The sequence below is a fragment of the Eubalaena glacialis genome, chromosome 4 (genome assembly GCF_028564815.1).
Source record: "Eubalaena glacialis isolate mEubGla1 chromosome 4, mEubGla1.1.hap2.+ XY, whole genome shotgun sequence".
NCBI lineage: Eukaryota > Metazoa > Chordata > Mammalia > Artiodactyla > Balaenidae > Eubalaena > Eubalaena glacialis.
Genome location: NC_083719.1, coordinates 116,041,193 through 116,061,678, shown reverse-complemented (window position 1 = coordinate 116,061,678; position 20,486 = coordinate 116,041,193). Strand labels below are relative to the sequence as shown.

Genomic DNA, 20,486 nt, shown 5'->3' with positions numbered 1-20,486 from the left:
GGGATCTTAGTTCCCCGAACAAGGATAGAACCTGTGCCCCCTGCAGTGGAAGCGTGGAGTCCTAACCACTGAATCTCCAGGGAATTCCCATAAATGATTATTTTAGAAAATGAATTTTTTTTGAGATTACTGTATTTGTTCTTTGATGCTTCATAAATTGGAAACATTGTTTTCTCCCACTGCTTCTTTATTGATCACAATTCCTGCAAAGACAAATTATTTATTTCTTCTGAACTAGCCGGGCTATGGAAGTTTTTCTTTTGAATAATTATGAAACAGCAGGATTGATAAAAGAACATTTTCATTGAAGGTTGATGCCTAGAACTGAAAAATTTCCTTTGTTTATAAAAACATATTATGGCTGCTCTGTCATGTAGAAATAAGAACTGGTTAATCTTGTCCTTATTAGCCCATCATTTTTTAAAAAATGATTCTCTCCTCTTTGGGTGCTTATGAATTGAGTGGTTAGATGACCTTCATAGAGCAGAGTCCAGAAATGATTAGGTTTGGCTTTTTACTTGTGTCGTTAATAAACTTGGTCAGTAAGGTCCTGTTGGAGCAAAATTTGCCCCTTACTTTGTCTTTGAGATATTAATGTCCTCTGCGAAGTTTAATGATCAGTTTTGCCATTGTTTGGTAAATATACAAACACTAAAGGGAACATTCAGAACTAACTTCACATGGTAGAGAAAATGCGTAGATGATTGTATTGAGCTTTATTTGTAGAACACACTATGGGCCTGGTAACTGGAACATATTTAATAGACGAGAACACATTCAGGTGTAAAGCCTTTTTCTTTAATGTATTTAGTCATATTGCCACCTGTTAATCATTATAGTCTTTTTTTTTTTTTTTTTTTTCTTTTATTTGGCAGAAAAGACAGCTTTGATTTCTGGCTGCAAAAAAGATATGAGGAAGAGCTCCTCCCCTTCCTTGAATAACTGCAACTCCGTTCTTGCTAACAAAATATTTGGAATTCCACTTGATGAGCTGCAGCAGGGAGGACATCCAGACAATGAGGTTCCGTTCATAGTCCGCCACGTAGTGGACTATATTGAGGAACATGGTATACATTTCCTTACTTTGAGGGCTAGCCTTTGTTTTAATAAACACAACTTATCCATTTTTGACCTTGGATTTTTTTTTTCGGTATTCAATGTCCAAAATATAGTGAGGAAAAACAATGGAAATTCTTTTTAACATTTCAGTGTGTCTTTATTACTTAAAAATCATATACTCAGAAATGCCCAGTTTAGAGCATATTTTAGTGGGAGGGGTGATAGTAATATTTTTAATGGATATAAGGGGGTGGGATAAAATAGAATATCCCTCAGGACAGAGATAGTATACGTTTCTAGATGTGTAGTTTGGAGGTGGTTAGCCCAATCAGGGGAGCCAAGAACGGCTTTCCCAAAGTATGAATATATTAAGTTGATTGGAGAATGAATATATATGGTAGTTGAAGTTGAAGCTTATTTAATCTTTGCCTTGAACTAATGTAGGAGGTCTGGAGCAACAAGGACTTTTTCAAGTCAATGGAAATGCTGAGACAGTGGAGTGGCTTCGGCAGAGATACGACAGCGGAGAAGAGGTGGATTTGGTTAAGGAAGCAGATGTTCCCTCGGCTATTAGTCTTCTTAGGTTTTTCCTTCAAGAACTTCCTGAACCTGTTATCCCTGGCAGTTTGCATATTCACTTGATGCAGCTTTCTCAAGGTAACATAATTTGAATCTTATCAGTCAGTCGATTAACATTTAATTTCAAAGTCTTTACCTTTTAGAAATCTTGACATGTAAGCAGTAATTATAGTAATTCTGAGATTAATTTCTTAAGTGCCCATTTGGGGACATATGCCCTTTGGGGCTGTATTATCTAGTTAAGGGAATTGCAACCTCTTAGATTCCTGTAGTGCTATTTACTTTTTATGATTGGCCTTAGTAAGCCTAAGATACATAGTGATAAGGAGAAGGAGGAAAGGCAGGAGACAAGAACAAAGAGTAGGAGGGAAAAGGAAGAAGAAAAAATATATGTGTGGCAGAATGACCCATAATAGTCAGTGGTGTTGGTTAGTGGTGATGTTACTATGTTTATCCTTGGTTTGATAGAACATCCTAGCAAAAACCAGAAGACAGCTTTGATTCTAAGTTTGGAATATACCTAAAGCTTTTCTTGGACACCTGCCTGAAGGAAATAAAATATCAAATTGGACATCAGACTACAAGCCAAATAAAGAAAAAAATTGGTTTGTTTCTGTTGGGTTAGTTTTTTGGTGGTGACTAAAAATAAGGCTTAGCTGGGATGGACAAGAAAAATAAAGGTAGAGGTGCGCCGAAAGGTAAAAGAACCAAGAAGTGAGGAGATGCTTCTTTTCCTTGAGCCAGATGGTATTCACTGGTATTCATGTGTACATAATGGAGTGACATGCTTCGTTATATAGGAGAATTTATGAAGTTGGCATATAATACAGTTGACTTTTGAAAAACATGGGTTTGAACTTACATACATATTTTTTCAATAAATTTGTACTACAGTACTACGTGATCTGCAGTTGGTTGAATCCACACATGCAGAACTGTGTGGAGGGATATGGAGGGCCTGCTGTAATGTTATACACAAATTTTCAATGGTGTGGAAGGTCGGCATCCCTAACCTCTGTGTTCAAGGGTCAACTGTATAATACATTTCTTGGATTTTAAAATTATTTTTTCTGGCTTTTGTGTTATGGAATCTCTTTAATTTTTTGAATTGGGGCTTCTACAGAAATTCAGTGATGTTAAAAAAATTATAACTACTTCCTTAATCCCTATCGCTGTCAGAGCTGGACTTTTTGTATGTTTGTGTGTATCCTTAAGCAGTGTATGGGCAGAGAAGGAGGATTTCCTTTTGAGAGTATTTATCCATCTTTTTCTTAAATTTAAACACGAGCCTGAATTAGTGGATGCCTCTTATTTGTGTGTAAAGGTCAATACAAAGATATTTTATGATCCTCTTATGTATGTTTTCCTCTGTACAGCTAGATGATAAGGCTCAATTTGTACTTGCTCTATTCAGGAATGGTTAGCCTGATTCAGTTTTGTTCTTTTATTGTGCCACCTGGATCAAAGAACAGGTTTCAAAATGAAGTGTCATCAATAATGTCACCTTTCTTTCTTTTTTTCTCTCAACAAATACTATATTTTTTTGTTCTGAATTTCTGAATCCATTTCAAATTTCTTTTCTTAGGAGTAGGAATTTTTTCAAATGTTTATGTTCAGTCACCTAATAAGCACTTTGCATTCATTAAATATATAATGAAACTGATGTGTTAGAGTTTTTTGAGCCCTTTTTGTGTCTCTAGAGCCATTCGTTTTGTTTTTATAGTGTTAGGGTTCCATTTTCCCTGTGTTAGCGAATTGTAGACAAGTCTTTTAAAGTTCCAAGAATCAGATAATCTTTCAGTTTTGATTGAAAATTTATAAATGAATAAGTGGAATAAGATTTAATTATGATAAAGTTACTGCCTCTCATTGATGCTACCAATCAGAAGCTATTTTGTCAGTAGGATTGTCATTTTGATTGGTATTCATTTAAAAGTATGACAGCATCATGCACTGTGTTATTTATGGAATTGCAATATATATCTTACTAATTAATTATTCTTATGTCAGCATTCACGTGTGAAGGAATTTAGGCATGCAAAAATGCTTGTGGCCCATTTGTTGTAAGAAATCCACCATTCTCCTCCATTCCCCACTTATATAACCATTAGCATGGGTATGTATGCATGCACGCACACCCATATATACACCCGCACACCCATATATACACCCGTTTCTTTAATAGCTATGCAGATAGGGTGTGGCAGTACTTGAGGTGATATTTGCATTTCTGTTGTGGTAAAATCTATGTCCTCATCCTTCAATAATTCTTTTGGGAAGGTGTCTAGGTCTCTGGAAAAGTTCCTCTCTCCATTTATTGTAGGCAACTATAATGTTAATATTTTAATTGACGTTCACAAATACATGAGATTAATGCTTTTAAGATCATAGAGGCAGCATGTAGTTGCATTTGAGTTAGTGTTCTTTAAAAAGTGGTTTTCATTTTCTGTGGTAGCAGGACATTGCAAAGTGGCATTTCTGGTGTGGTTTGATCTTTTATTTAGACCAGGATTTCACAACCTTGGAACTCCTGATATTTGGGGCTGGATAATTCTTTAGTATAGGGGCTATCCTTGAATTTTAAGATATTTAGTAGAATCCCTGGCCTCTGTCCACTAGATAGCACTAGTACCCCTTTCCCCCAAGTTATGACAGCCATTCGATTCATTGTCAGATGTTACCAACCATTGGTTTAGCCCATGATAGTTTTTCCATTTACTTATACATTATGTTTTGGTAGAAAACACAGTTCACAGTTCTGTGAATTTGTTGTAAAATTTACAAAAACTGTTAAAATGCTTGAAAGAATTCTTAGAGGAATCTTCTTTGATACCTACATATACTTTTCCTGGTTATGATCTAACTAGGAAGTAGGCTCAAAGGGAAAAAAAATTTAAGCAGGTGTGTTTTTAATACAAACACACACACGGAAATGCTCCTCTGCTTATTTGAAGACTGGTAGGTATAAATATTTTAGAAGGAAGCTGGTAGGTATAAATATTTTTGAATACTAGAAATGTTCACTAACAAAAGTAAAACAGCATGAACAGTATTTCAAGTAAAACCAGTATAGCCCACGATCTTACCACCTCATCAAGGCAGCATCTTTTTTCAGTTATTGTGTATTTATTCAGCTTCTTCAGCTAACTTATAGAACCCCTGCTGTGTGCCAGGCACTGTTCTAAATTCTGGGAATGCAGAAGTGAACAAAACCGGCTAAATATCTCTGCCATCATAGAGCTAAAAATTCTAAAAGGGCGTAAGGAGAGTTAGAGGAAAAATAGATGATAAGCAAAATAAATACAAGGGTATGTTAGATGATAAGTGCTGTGTAGCTAGAGAGGATGTTATGTAGAATTTGTCATTGTTGATGTAGTCATCATTTTGATAATATTAATTGCATATATTTTTTGAGTTGATATACGTGATTTTTCTTAAATAATCCTTTTCTGCTAAATTTAGGTTGTTAAAATTTTCCACCAATTGTAGTCACGGTAATCTAAAAAACATTAATTCAAGGACTGTTCCAACCAATTATAAAGTCAAAGTACCTGGGCAGTTGGTAATATTATGAAATATTGAAGAATTCTTATTGGTTGCATTTTAAATTTTAAGTAAAACTCATGTGACTATAGCCTTTTCTGTAAACATCTTAGAGTTGTGTTATTTTGCAGAGATGGCCAATATTATGATCATAACCTTTTACCAAGAATTTTTTTCCCCCAAGAATTAATTTTTAAATTAATTTTAAGAACTTCGAGAAAAATAAAGAATGAAATATAATTGGGTTAACTTTCTCTGTTGGAGCAATAAATTACTTTAGTTTGAGGGTAACTCTGAGAAATTACTTCTCCTAAGTGGGGCCCTCACCAGTCAGGGAGTTGATACAGGCCTAATTTCTGTTAATGAAAACTCATTGACCTAAACACAGGGCCTAGCTTCTGGTAGTTGAAAATTCACTTGGTAAACAGAAAACAACGTCAACTTAGAGGAGAAAAACAACTTAGAAGTGGAATTCGTACTTATTTAGTTCTGTTGATATTGCTGAAATTAATTGTTCTTTTCAGAATGTTAAAAGAAGAAAGTCTGTCTCTTATTCTGTTCCTTCCTTGTTTTTTCTTTCTTTCTAATACTATTAGCTGTTTAAATTGCTTCTCATCTTTGCTTGTTAGTGGTTGGTGTTGACTGATATTGGCCAGTGCATTTTGACTTCTTAGAGTTGGCACTAATTTGGAAACACAGGTACAGTCATGCAAGAGACAGTATGATGAGAATTTAAAAAAATAGAGAATTGGGGCCAGTGAGTAATAGATGAGGAAAACATCCTCCAACAGTTGAGAGGTTGTGTACCTTCTCAAATTCTTCCAGTTAATAAGTGAAATGCAAAGCCCTAAGGCATTTGGCCTCTAGTAGAGGAAGTGGTTTTGTAATTGTTATAGTAAAAGGGTTATATGGGTGTAGCAGTGTGAACCTGGCAAAATATCTGAGCTTTGCTTTTACTTCATTAAAGAAACCCGTCATTATGTTTTATAGATTATAATAACGAAGATGAATTTGGAAGAAAGTTGAGGTTCCTCTTGCAACAGCTTCCACCTGTTAATTACAGTTTGTTAAAGTTTCTGTGTAGATTTTTAGCCAATGTAGCATCACATCATGAAGAAATTTGGTCTGCAAACTCTTTGGCTGCTGTCTTTGGTCCAGATGTCTTCCAGTAAGTTTTTTCACAAATTTTTGTTTGATTAAAAAAATATATATATTTGTGAAATAGAATCATTGTACTGTCTCCCAAGGGTCATAGGTTGCTTGATGAACCATTATTTTTTATAGTAGATCTGATTAATCCTTCCAGCATTTCTGTGAACAGGGTACAAGTTAGGTAGGCTTTACAGATGGGAAAACTGAGGCACAGAATGATGGCATAAATCGCTCAGGTCTATAAAGTGACTCATTGCTTGTCTTCAGACTTTACCTGTGATTGATTTAAGAACTCTCAATTCAGTTTGGACTTTTATTCTTAGTATTTACACAGATGTGGAAGATCTGAAAGAACAAGAAATAGTGAGCAGGATAATGGCTGGACTTCTGGAAAATTACTATGAGTTTTTTGAGAATGAAGAGGAAGATTTTTCATCTAATGATTTGAGTTCAATTACTGAACAGGTGAGAATATTTAAAATATACTTGGAGGGAGTTTTTGTTGTTGTTGCTTTTTAAAGAATTTGCTCTTAAGGGCTTGGCCCAAACTTAGGTGGAATTTTTAAGTACTAAACTGGAAGTAATTTTCTTGATTATTATATGTAATCATAGGTGATATATCCATGTACTATATGAATGTGATCTTTTTTTCTGAACAACTTCTTGTCCTCAATTTGGATATGGAAAAGTAATTGAAACCAGAGTGTATGGTAGAGCTTTTGTGGACGTTTTTGTGTTTTTCTTCTGTTAAATTAAGCATTGTTTATTTTGTAAGAATAGTGTGCTTTTGTTTTTGCAAAGAAACTGCTTGCGTAGAGGAATGCAGGCAAAGGCTGAGAATTAGAAGGTAGAGAGAAAGATTGAATACAAAGTTGACAGAAACTTAAAAATGTTTTTCTTGATTGAAGTACCAAGTCAGTATAGCAGTGCAAACATTGTCATTAATGGGAAGCATCAAAAGAGTAATAGTTTAGATTACAGATAATGTTTTAAATCTTGTGACTCTCGAATTTAAAATCCATTTCTCAAACAACATTATATTTTGTTGTTACTGCTATGCCTTGATGGTTGAGACTGCAGAAGGATCCTAGTTAGTTTCTTCTTTTTTAAAATTAATTAATTAATTAATTTTTGGCTGCGTTGGGACTCCGTTGCTGCGCGCGGGCTTTCTCTAGTTGTGGCGAGCGGGGCTACTCTTCTTTGCGGTGCGCGGGCTTCTCATTGTGGTGGCTTCTCTTGTTGCAGAGCACGGGCTCTAGGCATGTGGGCTTCAGTAGTTGTGGCACGCAGGCTTAGTAGTTGTGGCTCGCGGGCTCTAGAGTGCAGGCTCAGTAGTTGTGGCGCACGGGCTTAGTTGCTCTGCAGCATGTGGGATCTTCCCGGACCAGGGCTCGAACCTGTGTCCCCTGCATCGGCAGGCGGATTCTTAACCACTGCTCCACCAGGGAAGCCCCTAATTTCTTCTTTATAAGAAGTGATAATATTGATTCTGACTAATTGTAAGTGACTGTAAAGCCACGTTAATTCAGACTTCTCAGGTTTAGAATTTGTGATATAGATCTGGAGGTTTTTCTTTTGTGCTTAAGTGAAATGAATTGTCAAGCAAACTTTTATATTAAAACCTATGATGTTATATTTTGAGTGTGGGGTGGGGCTGCTACCTCTTTTTAATGACTAATAATTCACCTGGTTAAAAATAAACAAGGTAAAATACACAGTAAAATGTCCTATTCTTACCCATGCCCACCCTCTTCCTCTCATTGTTTTTTTATGTGTTTTCCAGAATTTCTTTATGCAAATATAAGTAAATATTTCCTCTAAGTATTTTTTAACAGGAAAGTAGCATACCATATACACTATTCTGCACCTTATTTTTTTAAATCAGTTAACAGTGTATCTTGGTGATGTTTTATTGGAATGTAGAGAACATATTCGTTTTTTTAAACATCTGTGTAGTTCCCTATTGTATGGATGTAACATATAATTTATTTGATTCATAGTACCTGTATCCACTTGAAAAGGTGATAGTATATCCCGGTTTTCTCAGAGTAGTCCTAGTTTATATTTGCTTTCTAATGTAATTATTAGTTGCTCCTCTTTTCACTCAGATGTATCCAGGTTTAGATGATTAATTATATGGTTATGCTATTTATTGATGGACGGTGGATTACATCCCTTCATTTGTTCTTAAACTATAAAGTAGCATCTCTTGAAAGTTTATCATACAGATTTTCATTCATTGTCATAGGTGTTGGCTCAGATTATATGAATTAGGAGTTTTATTTCCTGGGTAGCCCAGCTTTTATTTAAAAGGGTTTCTATACTGTTGTGAACTTTTATAGATAAGTCTTTTTAATATTTGGGGGTTATACCTTCCTTAGGTTGGTTGGTTGGTTTTGTTTTTTATTGAAGTATAGTTGATTTACAATATTGTGTTAGTTTCAGATGTACAGCATAGTGATTCAGTTATACATATATTTATGTAGCTATTCTTTTTCAGATTCTTTTCCCTTATAGGTCATTACAAAATATTGAGGATAGTTGCCTGTGCTATACAGTAGGTCCTTGTTGGTTATCTATTTTATGTATAGTAGTGTGTACATGTTAATCCCAAACTCCTAATTTATTGCCCCTCCCCCCCATTGGTAACCATAAGTTTGTTTTCTATGTCTGTGCGTCTATATCTGTTTTGTAAATACGTTCATTTGTATCTTTTTTTTAAAGATTCTACATAGAAGCGATATCACATGATATTTGTTTTTCTCTGGCTTACTTCACTTATGATAATCTCTAAGTCCATCCATGTTGCTGCAAATGGCATTATTTCGTTCTTTTTTATGGCTGAGTAGTATTCCTCTGTGTGTGTGTGTTTGTGTGTGTGTGTGTGTGTGCGTGTGTTTACCACATCTTTATCCATTCATCTGTCAATGGACATTTAGATTGCGTCCATGTTTTGGCTATTGTAAATAGTGCTGCTATGAACATTGGGGTGCATGTATCTTTTCGAATTAGAATTTTCATCTTTTCCAGAAACATGCCCAAGAGTGGGACTGCTGGATCATATGGTAACTCTATTTTTAGTTTTTAAGGAACCTCCATACTGTTCTCCATAGTGGCTGTACCAATTTACATTCCCACCAACATTGTAGGAGGGTTCCTTTTTCTCCTCACCCTCTCCAGCATTTATTTCTTGTAGACTTTTTGATGATGGCCATTCTGACTGGAGTGAAGTAATACCTCATTGTGGTTTTGATTTGCATTTCTCTAATAATTAGCGATGTTGAGCATTTTTTCATGTGCCTGTTGGCCATCTGTATGTATTCTTTGGAGAAATGACTATTTAGATCTTCTGCCCATTGGTTTTTTGTTGTTTTTTGATATTGCACTGCATGAGCTGTTTGTATATTTTGGAAATTAATCCCTTGTTGGTTGCATTGGTTGTAAATATTTTCTCCCGTTCTGAAGGTTGTCTTTTTGTTTTGTTTATGGTAAGTTTAAGTTTAATTAGGTCCCATTTATTTATTTTTGTTTTATTTCCATTATTCTAGGAGATGAAGCCAAAAAGATACTGCTGCGATTTGTGTCAGAGAGTGTTCTGCCTGTGTTTTCCTCTAAGAGTTTTATAGTACCGGTCTTAACATTTAGGTCTTTAATCCATTTTGAGTTTATTTTTGTGTGTGGTGTTAGAGAATGTTCTAATTTCATTCTTTTACATGTAGCTGTCCAGTTTTCTCAGCACCACTTATTGAAGAGACTGTCTTTTCTCCATTGTATAGCCTTGCCTCCTTTGTCATAGATTTTTTTTTTTTTTTTTTTTTGTCTGTGTCGGGTCTTGGTTGTGGCACAGGGGATCTTCTTTGTGGCACGTGGGATCTTTCGTTATGGCGTGCGGGCTTCTCTCTAGTTGTGGTGTGCGGGTTTTCTCTCTCTAGTTGTGACGCATGGGTTCCAGGGCACGTGGGCTCTGTAGTTGTGGCGCATAGGCTCCAGGGCGTGTGGGTTCTGTAGTTTGCGTGCTCAGGCTCTCTAGTTGAGGCGTGTGAGCTCAGTAGTTGTGGTGTGCGGCCTTAGTTCACGTGCGGCATGTGGGATCTTAGTTCCCTGACCAGGGATCGAACCTGTGTCCCCTGCAGTGGACGGTGAATTCTTTACCACTGGACCACCAGGGAAGTCCCTGTCATAGATTAATTGACTATAGGTCAGTTCCTTAAGTTTTTTATGTTTTCTTCATGTAAGCATTTTTATCTTTGCTGACTTTCCTTCCCTCTTTTTCTTCTTCCCTCCTTACCTTCCTTCCTCTCCTCTCTCTCAAGTATCAGAAACTTTTAAGAAAACAGTAAAAGATGCCAAATTGTAACTTATAGTTTATGAACTGAGGATGAAATCAAATGTGTGTGTGTGTGTGTGTGTGTATGTGTGTGTGTGAGGTAAATCAAGTGAGTAGAATTTGTAACCTGAATCAGTGATCCATGGAACTTCTGGCATAGTTTTTGAAGGTTTCCAACTATCATATACAGTACCTGACTTAAAAAACTTGGTTAAAATAAAGAACTGACACAGCTGTTCAAAAGTATTTTTGCTTAAAAGAAAATGACAAGAAGAGGACAAGTAGATATATATGCCTTAAACCTTTAATGCTTTTTGATACCCATAAGAAATCCCATCTTTGGGGAACTCTGTGTGCCACCTTTCTTTCCTTTATATTTTAGTTCAGCAGTTTATTTTTTTAAATAAAATTAATGGCTGCTGAAAGTGAAATAATATACATACTTTTGTGTTATTCATTTTCTACTTTTCCAAGATGATTTGACTTGTAAGAAACTGATGATGCCAATTTGATCTAATGTTTATATCTTGACTCCTCTAGTCTGTAGGGTATATCTTGATTTTGTTTTACATTGTGGTGTAATTCTCTGATATTTGTATTATCCTGCAGCTTCCTTATGTAAACTGAAATATATTCATATCTCACATACATTGCATTTATATTTCTGTATTTTTTAAGCACTACAAAAACTGACTTAAAATATATTGTGCTTTACATTAAATAGAATCATGGTTAATTAACACCAGGAAATAATGTTGAATTCTGCAGATTTGTCTGTGAATAGAAAAGAGGATGTTAGCATATTGAAAAGAATATTCTCAATAAACATGGTAGTGCAGTGAGTCCTGAGAGACAGTGATGTATATTAATTACCTTGGCTCATGTTGCTAATTGCCAGTATCTATTTTCTTATCTATTTTTATTACTTTTTTGAATTATAACTGGGTTGCAAGTAATAGAAGAACAGACTTCTGAAAGTATTTTTTTAAAGCAGATTTTGTAACTTCATAACTTCACAAGTTAAAACAGATTTCATAACTTCACAAGTCAAAATTTGACTTGTGAAGCTGAATTGATCAGGTATTGAGTGAAAGTAAAATCTCAAACTCAGCACAATGTGGTTGTATTTTAAAGTTGGCATAACTTAAATGCTGCTAATTTGTTATCCACGTTTTTAAAAAGGTAGGCAGACCTGGTCTGTCATGGCAGTGCTTTGATTTTTCCCCTGGTTTTGATACTTGAAGGAAGCAAAGTTTATTTAGCACTCTCTGCTTTTAGAGTTTCATCCCATTAATGCAAGTATTTGGCCATTAGATCCTTTTCAAGGTAGTAGATTTTTTTTTTTTTAATAGTTTGAGAAATGACTGGAGATGTTGAATAGGGAGTGTTTGAGAAATGACCCAGAGTTAGAGAATAGGTTGTTTGTATGGCATCCTTGAATGATTGCGAATCCAGTAGAGTGGTTTGAAGATGTAGGTGATAATTATGTTTCTTTATACATTTGAGAAGGCAGGTAGCAGCGTTCTCCACAAGCTGGAGTCTGGAGAGCAGGCATTTCACGAGGCCCTAGAGAAGGGAATTACAGCAGTCAAAGAAAGAAGAGATGTAAGTATGGCTGAGGGTTTTCCATAAGTGGAGTTGAGGCAGCTGCATGTGTAGGGCAGGTTCAGAATAATTTATGATCAGAATGGAGTGTTGATAAGCAGAAAGTCAAGTTGACAAGAAAAAGATCAAGAAGAATTTTTGAAGATAAGTGTGGGGTGAGAGAGAGAGCATTTTTATATAAGTTTATAATTTTTACTCTTACCCAAACCAATTTAGTCAATTCTTACTGCAGGAAGTTAAACTGGAAGGCCTGGGGGGATGGGGGGTGGGGGTGGGAAGAAAAATCCATAGGCCATAGACTTTGTTCACGTCATATCTTAGTTGATGGTTTCTGGTGAAGATACTAGGGAATGTCAATTAATTTACATAAAGCTTATTGAATCGAATATAATATATTCAGTATAATTGAGTATAAGGCTTTTGTAGTTACTAAGAGCTATTGACTGTAGGCATAAACTGATTTTAAAATGTGTAATGTAACATGTTAAAATTGCAGTACTTCTTTACGAAATTTTTGTGTACTGAATAAATATTCATCTATTCTCAGTTTAAATAGCTGTCTTAATTTTTTTTTTTTTTAATATTCTACTCTTGCACCCAAACCTGAAAATGATATTTTCTTGCCAGTTTTTTTTTTCTTGGCTTGGATTACTGGGTAGCTATTGATTAAATACATTCTTGATTTTCACTAATTTATTAAATACATAGATAGAGAAAGAGGATAATTTTCCATTTGATCCAGCTTAAAAACTGACCTATCATTTGAAATTTTCACCTTTGTGTATAAATCTTACCTCTCAGTAAATAACCACTTAGGCTAATGATTTTCAGTACTCGATGATTAGGAATTGGTAGAGTATCACAGTGTAATTACCTTTCTTCTGGTTGAAGTTTTCATTTCTGAGAGTCCTCTAGCAACTGTATTTGCCTGTGTGTCAGGAAAAACACCACTGTTACATGTAGCAGTAAATTTATTCTAGGTATTGCCAGCACATTTGGCTAGGATGGACAAAAGTACATGTTTACTGCTTAATGTTTTTAATGACTAGCGTTAATTTATAAAAAATGTTAAGACCATTTATGGCTAGTTTCTTCTATGGGATAGCTTAACAAATGTTTCTCATTTGAAAATATTTTATTGATTTTCGTTCTCAGATATTTGTGTCTTTTTATTAGAGTGATTGTTTACTTATGTAGCCAATTTGATAATAGAAAATATTTTATAGCCCCTGCCAGAAAGAGAGTTATAACCTTGAGTTGTGCTTAATGGTCAAAACAGTGAGTTCTTTCTTGTTGTAAGGTCCAGTCTCTTCATGAAGAATTCAGTCTGAATCATTTAGAAGTTAGCTGTCATTTTCTAATGCATAGTTAAAGAACGTAAGGCAAAATTTCTGTGCCCTTCTTTTTTCACACTTATTCTATATTAAAATCACTTGTTCAGTGCACTTGGAAATTGGAGAGATCAATTGAAGTCTTTGTTGTAGCTGATAGGTTTACAAATCTGATTGGTTAGAAAATGAAGCTTTCTTAATGTTAATTAACTACAGCGTGCAGGCTTTTTCATAGTTTGCAGTCTTATTCATATTCCTAGTGATATAGTAATGTAATCATTACTTCCTGCTTTAAAATGTTATGTTTGGTTTGATATTTTACTCTAATATGGAGAAGTTGGCAGCTGTTTACTTTGTAAGAGAAATTGGTCCTAGGAAATGAAGTGAAAAATGAGTTGTATTTAAATTTTTCTTAGAATAGTATGTCTTTCTTAGAATAGTATGTCAGTTAACAGTTTCATTAAATTTTAATTCTCATTTAATTCTATCTATATAGGTTAATGAACTTTCTGAGGAAGAAGAGGAAGATGAAAAGCTGGAACATATAGAAGAACTTCCAGAAGAGGGTGCAGAAAAATCAGATGACATGCCAGAGGTGGTACAGTTAAGGATGACTGAAAACATCCTGGAACCAAATAGTGTTACAGCATCAACAAGGTAGTATTTCAGTTGAAAGGACTTTAGTTTTGAGCATTTCATTCTAGATGTAAGTTCACTCAAGCACTAAATCACACAGATTGTAATGGTATATGAAAGATTAGTTTGTATATGAAAAAGAACAATAAGAAAATTTTAAAGAAGCAACCTCGTTAAGGAGTTTTCAGTTATTAGCATTTATACCTTTCTTTAAAAATATAACCTCTTATGTATATTTCCTCTTAAAGTTTATTTGTTTTTGTATTATTAGTGTATTAGTTAGGTTGGGTAAAATTTCAGAACCTTTGGAAGTAGAATTGCTAGAGAAAGATACAGTGGTTGAGTTGACTATATTTACAGGTCCTAGTCTAGAACTAGATTGAACTAGGCTGTAAGGAGAGGACTCTGTGATCCTTTAAGATAGTGCTTTCCAATCCTTTTCATGTATAAAGTGATATTTATAGGGCATATTGGGTAAACTTGGTAAATGTGGTAAGCTGGAGGCACTATCCTAGCACATAGCTGGGACTATTGGACACACTGTTTAGGAAGCATTAGAGAATTTAAGAACTCCCCGTAGGTGGCTCTAGGTTTGCTAAATTCTGTCCTTTTCTGTAAATCTCCATGGTTTTCTAATTAGGGGGACAGTTATTTGTTTAGGCCACTAGATATTTTTCATTAAATTTGTGTTCAATAGAACGGTGGTTAAAAAAGCAGAGGAAATAATTTAAGAGTCAGACAGCAAAATGTCATTTAAAAATAAGTAGTAATTTAAGGGAAGAACTATTCAGTGTCATTTAGAAAAATTATAAAGTAGTTTAAAATGTATACTTCTAAATACAACTATTACATTTCTCTGTGGGCCTCTAGATTTTTATATTATGTATAGTTTCTTCAGATGTGATTATAGTTATGGTATATTAACAAGTTTATTCACTCTTTTGCCCCGATTTAGCTTTTTGTTTGTGCTTTTCTACGTTTACACGACATTCTTTACTATATTTTAGTTATATATTGCAATATTTATAAGCTATATGTTAAATTATTTAACTGTATCTTAATTATATATTTACTGTCATTCTTTTTTCTGAACTTTGAGTTATTCCAGCTACCTTGTCATTGCTATACTACTATACAACCTTTGTTCTTGGGTCCTTTTGTCCTTCTTTTGACTTATTTGGATAAATTTATTAGGCTCAAAGAGTAAATTTTTCAGTGGCTTTTGATTAAGTATTTCCAGACTACTTAAAAGACTTGGCCCATTTTGCATTACCATTAGCAATATTTTCTTGAGCACCTGAAAACAATAGATTTAAATTGGGGTTCTTTATTTTGTTAATTTAGAGTTATGCCCTCCAATAAGGTAACCATTAGCTAGCTACATGTGGCTATTTAAATTTAAACTTAAAACAATTAAAATTAAATAAAATTAAAAAATCACTTCCAGGGACTTCACTGGTGGCTCAGTGGTTAAGAATCCGCCTGCCAGTGCAGGGGACACTGGTTCGATCCCTGGTCAGGGAAGATCCCACATGCCACGGAGCAACTAAGCCCGTGCGCCACAACTACTGAGCCTGCGCTCTAGAGCCCGCGAGCCACAACTCCTGAAGCCTGTGCGCCTAGAGCCCATGCTCAGCAACAAGAGAAGCCACCGCAGTGAGAAGCCTGTGCACCACAACGAAGAGTAGCCCCCGCTCACTGCAGCTAGAGAAAGCCCATGCAGCAACAAAGACCCAGTGCAGCCAAAAATAAATAAATAAATAAATAAATTTATTAAAAAAAAAAAATCACTTCCACAGTTGTACTAGCCACATTTCAAGTGCTCAGTATAGCCATATATGATTAGTGGTTACCATATTGGACAATGCAGATATAGAGCAATTCTATCATTGTAAAAATTTCTTTTGGATAGTGCTGATTTAGAGAGCAACTTCATTAAATCTTTTTATATATTTAATTACCAGCAAGGTTAAATATTGTTTCAAATGCATGATGCCAATAGTTTCTTCTTTTTGATCATCTGTCTAGCTTTGTAGAGGATCCTCCTTCCCTCCAACACAGTCATTTTTTTTTTTTTTTAATTTTTAAATTTATTTTTGGCTGCACTGGGTCTTTGTTTTTGGGTCTTCATTGCTGCACACGGCTTTCTCTAGTTGGGCTAGTGGGGGCTATTCTTTGTTGTGGTGGCTTCTCTTGTTGCAGAGCTCAGGCTCTAGGCGTGCAAGCTTCAGTAGTTGTGGCATGCGGGCTCAGTAGTTGTGGCTCACGGGCTCTAGAGTGCAGGCTCAGTAGTTGTGGCGCACGGGCTTAGTTGCTCCGCGGCATGTGGGATCTTCTCAGACCAGAGCTTGAACCTGTGTCCCCTGCATTGGCAGGCAGATTCTCAACCACTGTGCCACCAAGGGAGTCCCAAACACAGTCATTTTAATTAATTAATTAATTTATTTATTTATTTTATTTATTTATCGTTTGTGCACAGTCATTTTTAGATGGAATCATTAGAGATTGGTGGTAATCAGGATTCCTTAATTGCAAGTTGTAGAAACAGATCTTGGTTAATGGAAAGAAAAAAGGTAATTTATTAGAAGAATGCTGGATAGGTCCCAGAGTTGAAAGGAAAAGCAGAGAGAAGAACATGGCAGCTTTGGAGAATTTAGTAACAGAGGGTCATGGAAGAATCTCTTCAGCATGTGGCTGTTGCTGTGAGATTTCCAATTACTTCTTTTCATCTGTCATTCTGCTCAAGACCAGATTCCTGTGGGATAGCAGGGGAGAAGGTCTGGCCTAAATTGGGTCATGTGCCCATCCCTGGCCAGGGCAGAGCTGGGTCATTGTAATTTTTTTTTTTTTTTGTTTGGTGGCACAGGGACTTAGTTGCTCCACGGCATGTGGGATCTTCCCGGACCAGGGCTTGAACGCATATCCCCTGCATTTGCAGGCAGATTCTTAACCACTGCACCACCAGGGAAGTCCCTGGGTCATTGTAATTTATGCATGTACCAAGAGCATTGGATGGAGGGAGGAGCTAGTTTGCCATAGAAAAATGGGGCTAATACCAAAAGAAAGGGATAGGGATATGAGGCAACAAAAATAGATGTGTCTGTCTCAGTGGTCTTCTAGATTTAGTGTTGATATCTGTAAATTTCAGTTAATATTTATACATTAACATTTTATTTTAATTTTGGCTGATTGGTTGCATAAAGGTAAAAAATACATTCTTTGATATCCACCTTTGAAAGGTAAGGGAGAAATATCCTAGAATGCACAGGGTCTAGAAAATAGGGAACGCTTAATAAATTCATTTTAGGGAATTAGTGGATACTGTATTACATGAAGCTAGAGATTGAACTTTTGCTAACTTAACGTTTTGTCTCTGAGTTTTTCTCTCAGGTTGCTCGCAAACATTTTCTGGAAATATTAGGTAGCCTACTTTGTATTTCTGTGGGAAGATATATTAGAAACCTAAGGGAAATAAACATTAAGTGACAGTTTAGCAGTTCTCAAACATTTTGGTCTCAAATGTTATACTCTTACAAATTATTGAGGACTCCGAAGACTTTTGTTATATTGATTTTATACCTCTGGTTATTTACCATATTATAAATTAAAACAGCATATTTAAACTGCTGGAAGTGTTCTTTGTTGAGTTGTACTTTGGAAGATGCTTAGTATTTATAGCTGAAATATAGCTATTTATGATCTAACAGGTTTTTTTGTTGGTAGATTTCTCCTCCTTTATTAGTTTTAATTCATCGATTCTCGAACTTTTTGGTTTAATTTGAGGACTGCAAAGAATTTTGTTACTGTGGGTTATAGCTATTGGTGTTTACTCTATTAGGAACCAAAACTGAGAAATTTTTTTAAAGTAGTAATGAACTCATTACATGTTAATGTAAAATTTTTTAATCAAAAGTAACTTTTCCAGAATCTCTCAAAAATTTTTAGTGAGAAATTTTTTAGCGGCATTGTTTTTTACATTTGTACAAATCTCTTTAATGTCTGGCTTAAAAGATGGTAGCTAGATTCTCACATTTTCTTTTGCATTTAATGTGTTGCCATATGTTATTTTGGTTGAAGTAATGTGAAGACAGTCTAGCATTACACAAGTATGTAGTTGGAAAAAGGTAGAGAATTTTTATAGCCTTTTCAGATAATTGTGGATATTCTTCTTTGACAATACACCAAAACTTGGTAAGTGGTAGTTTCTTAAAGGTTATTTGTAATGTGGAACCTGAAAGCATATCTGAATTTTTCGTACTCTGATCCATCAGTCTGTTTTGTACTTTGAGAGAATCTTTTAGCCATGCTTAATTTTGTGATATGGTATATTGGTTATTTGGAAAATACTGCCTTACTGAGTTATTCAGAGCTTCCAAATAGTGATATATTCTGTTATATAATATCAAAATGTATATTCTTTAATATCATTATTGATTGTGTCAAAATATCTTTAAGTATTGGGATGCTGTTGAGCTTATGGTAGAGGATACAGGTTTTCCAGAATTCTAATTGTTGCTTGAAAACCCAAATTTTATCGGTACTGTTAGTCTTGCTCATTTTTGAGAAAATTTCTGCCAGATATTCAAGTTGGAATAGCCATAGTCTGTCAGTCAGTCTTTCAAGTAAAAATGGGTATTCCATGGTAAAAGTTCATTTCTCAACTCAAACAAGACAAGCATTGTACTAAGCTGTGCAGCAGAGTTGCTTGTGTGTACTTCCTATTTGTCACACCAGATACTAAAAAGAAGTGTACTCAAGGGCTGAGATAAAATTAATAATATGTATTACTTCTTCATCAAAGACTGGCTCCTTTTTAAAAAAGATCACAACTGGGTAGTGATGAAGAATGCAGTGGCCATGGTATAGTTTGATACTGCTTGCCTGGACTTATGCTAAGACCCCAAGGAATCTTTTTCTACCATTGATTTTGTATTATCAAATATCAGCACAGTGAAAAAGGCAAATGTTATGAAAACAGTTTTGGTCTTTTGTTTCATGGAACACCCTTTGAGAACCAGTGGTTTAAATATTCATGTATGAGTTGTATTGATTGACTTATTTATGCATCTGTTATTTCTATACATTGTTTGCCATTAGCCATATTTTGTTAAGATTTGAGCTGAGTTGAGTGGAAAAAATGGTGGGATTTAGAGTGTGGGTAGCCTAGGGTGCATAAAAAGCAGAAGTTTTGGTTGCTTCTGAGGCTCAGTCTTATCCATGAAGTTCATGGAAATCTCAAGCTTGCTTCTAAAGTGCCTTGTATCTGTAGATGAAAAATTATTGCTTTATATTCACATGTTTATCTAGTATTTGGCTTTATTTACATACACAAATGTTAGGGGAATCTTTACCTTTTAAAAATTTAAAGAGAGATTGGAGAGTTCTGAAAGAGTTCTTTATTTTCCCTGTGCTTTTCACCGTCTTTTTCCTAGGCTGTACTGGAAAGGTTTATTTTGGCTTGAGGTTAGTTAATTTTTAATTTATATTGCTTCCAGAACTACAAATAAAAAACCAGTTAATTGACATTATTATAAAGTTCATTTAAAGTTGTGCTTTTAATTTAATGCCTTGCTAAAACTTGGAATTTAGAAAGAATGAAGAATTTGATACTATCTTTTATGTACTGTTGATGCTAGGGCTTCATTTTGGTGAGTTCATTAGCCTATGATGGTTTGATTTTAGGTGTGATGCAGGAAAGAAGGTGTAGTGATTAAGAAAGAGCTCTGAGTTGAGGCGAATTGGTTTGCACTTCGTTCTCTGGATACCTTATTGTTGAAGAAGTATGCCTTCAGCTGACTATAGGGGCGAGAGAAATGTAGTAGTAACTTTTTCCTTTAATCTGTTAAATAAGCAGTTTGCAGAATATTTCAGTTGACAATCAATTCACCACATTTTCGCTAGCTAGATTCCACTTAAAAGTGCAAAAAGGGGCTTCCCTGGTGGCGCAGTGGTTAGGAATCTGCCTGCCAATGCAGGGGACACGGGTTCGAGCCCTGGTCTGGGAGGATCCCACATGCCGCGGAGCAACTGGGCCGGTGAGCCACAACTACTGAGCCTGCGCGTCTGGAGCCTGTGCTCCGCAACGGGAGAGGCCGCGACAGTGAGAGGCCCACGCACCACGATGAAGGGTGGCCCCCGCTCGCCGCAACTGGAGAAAGCCCTCGCACAGAAACGAAGACCCAACACAAACAAAAATAAATTAATTAATTAATTTAAAAAAAAAAAGTGCAAAGAGGAGGAAAACGTGCTTTGGT

General features: G+C 35.4%; 1 protein-coding gene across 12 annotated transcripts in view; it reads left to right on the top strand.

Annotated features, from left to right (window-relative positions):
* The window catches only part of FAM13B (family with sequence similarity 13 member B), a 113,544-nt gene that overhangs the window by 16,509 nt on the left and 76,549 nt on the right, over window positions 1-20,486 (top strand). For 6 of the 12 annotated variants that reach the window (XM_061189632.1, XM_061189628.1, XM_061189635.1 and 3 more), the window contains exons 3-8: window positions 876-1,067; window positions 1,504-1,716; window positions 6,172-6,349; window positions 6,657-6,798; window positions 12,167-12,265; window positions 14,093-14,253. In XM_061189632.1, the coding sequence (XP_061045615.1) occupies window positions 911-1,067; window positions 1,504-1,716; window positions 6,172-6,349; window positions 6,657-6,798; window positions 12,167-12,265; window positions 14,093-14,253 (950 nt within the window). In that variant the 5' untranslated portion in view covers window positions 876-910. The remainder of the gene's footprint in view (window positions 1-875; window positions 1,068-1,503; window positions 1,717-6,171; window positions 6,350-6,656; window positions 6,799-12,166; window positions 12,266-14,092; window positions 14,254-20,486) is intronic. The other 6 variants (XM_061189638.1, XM_061189637.1, XM_061189633.1 and 3 more) reach the window with 2 other exon arrangements.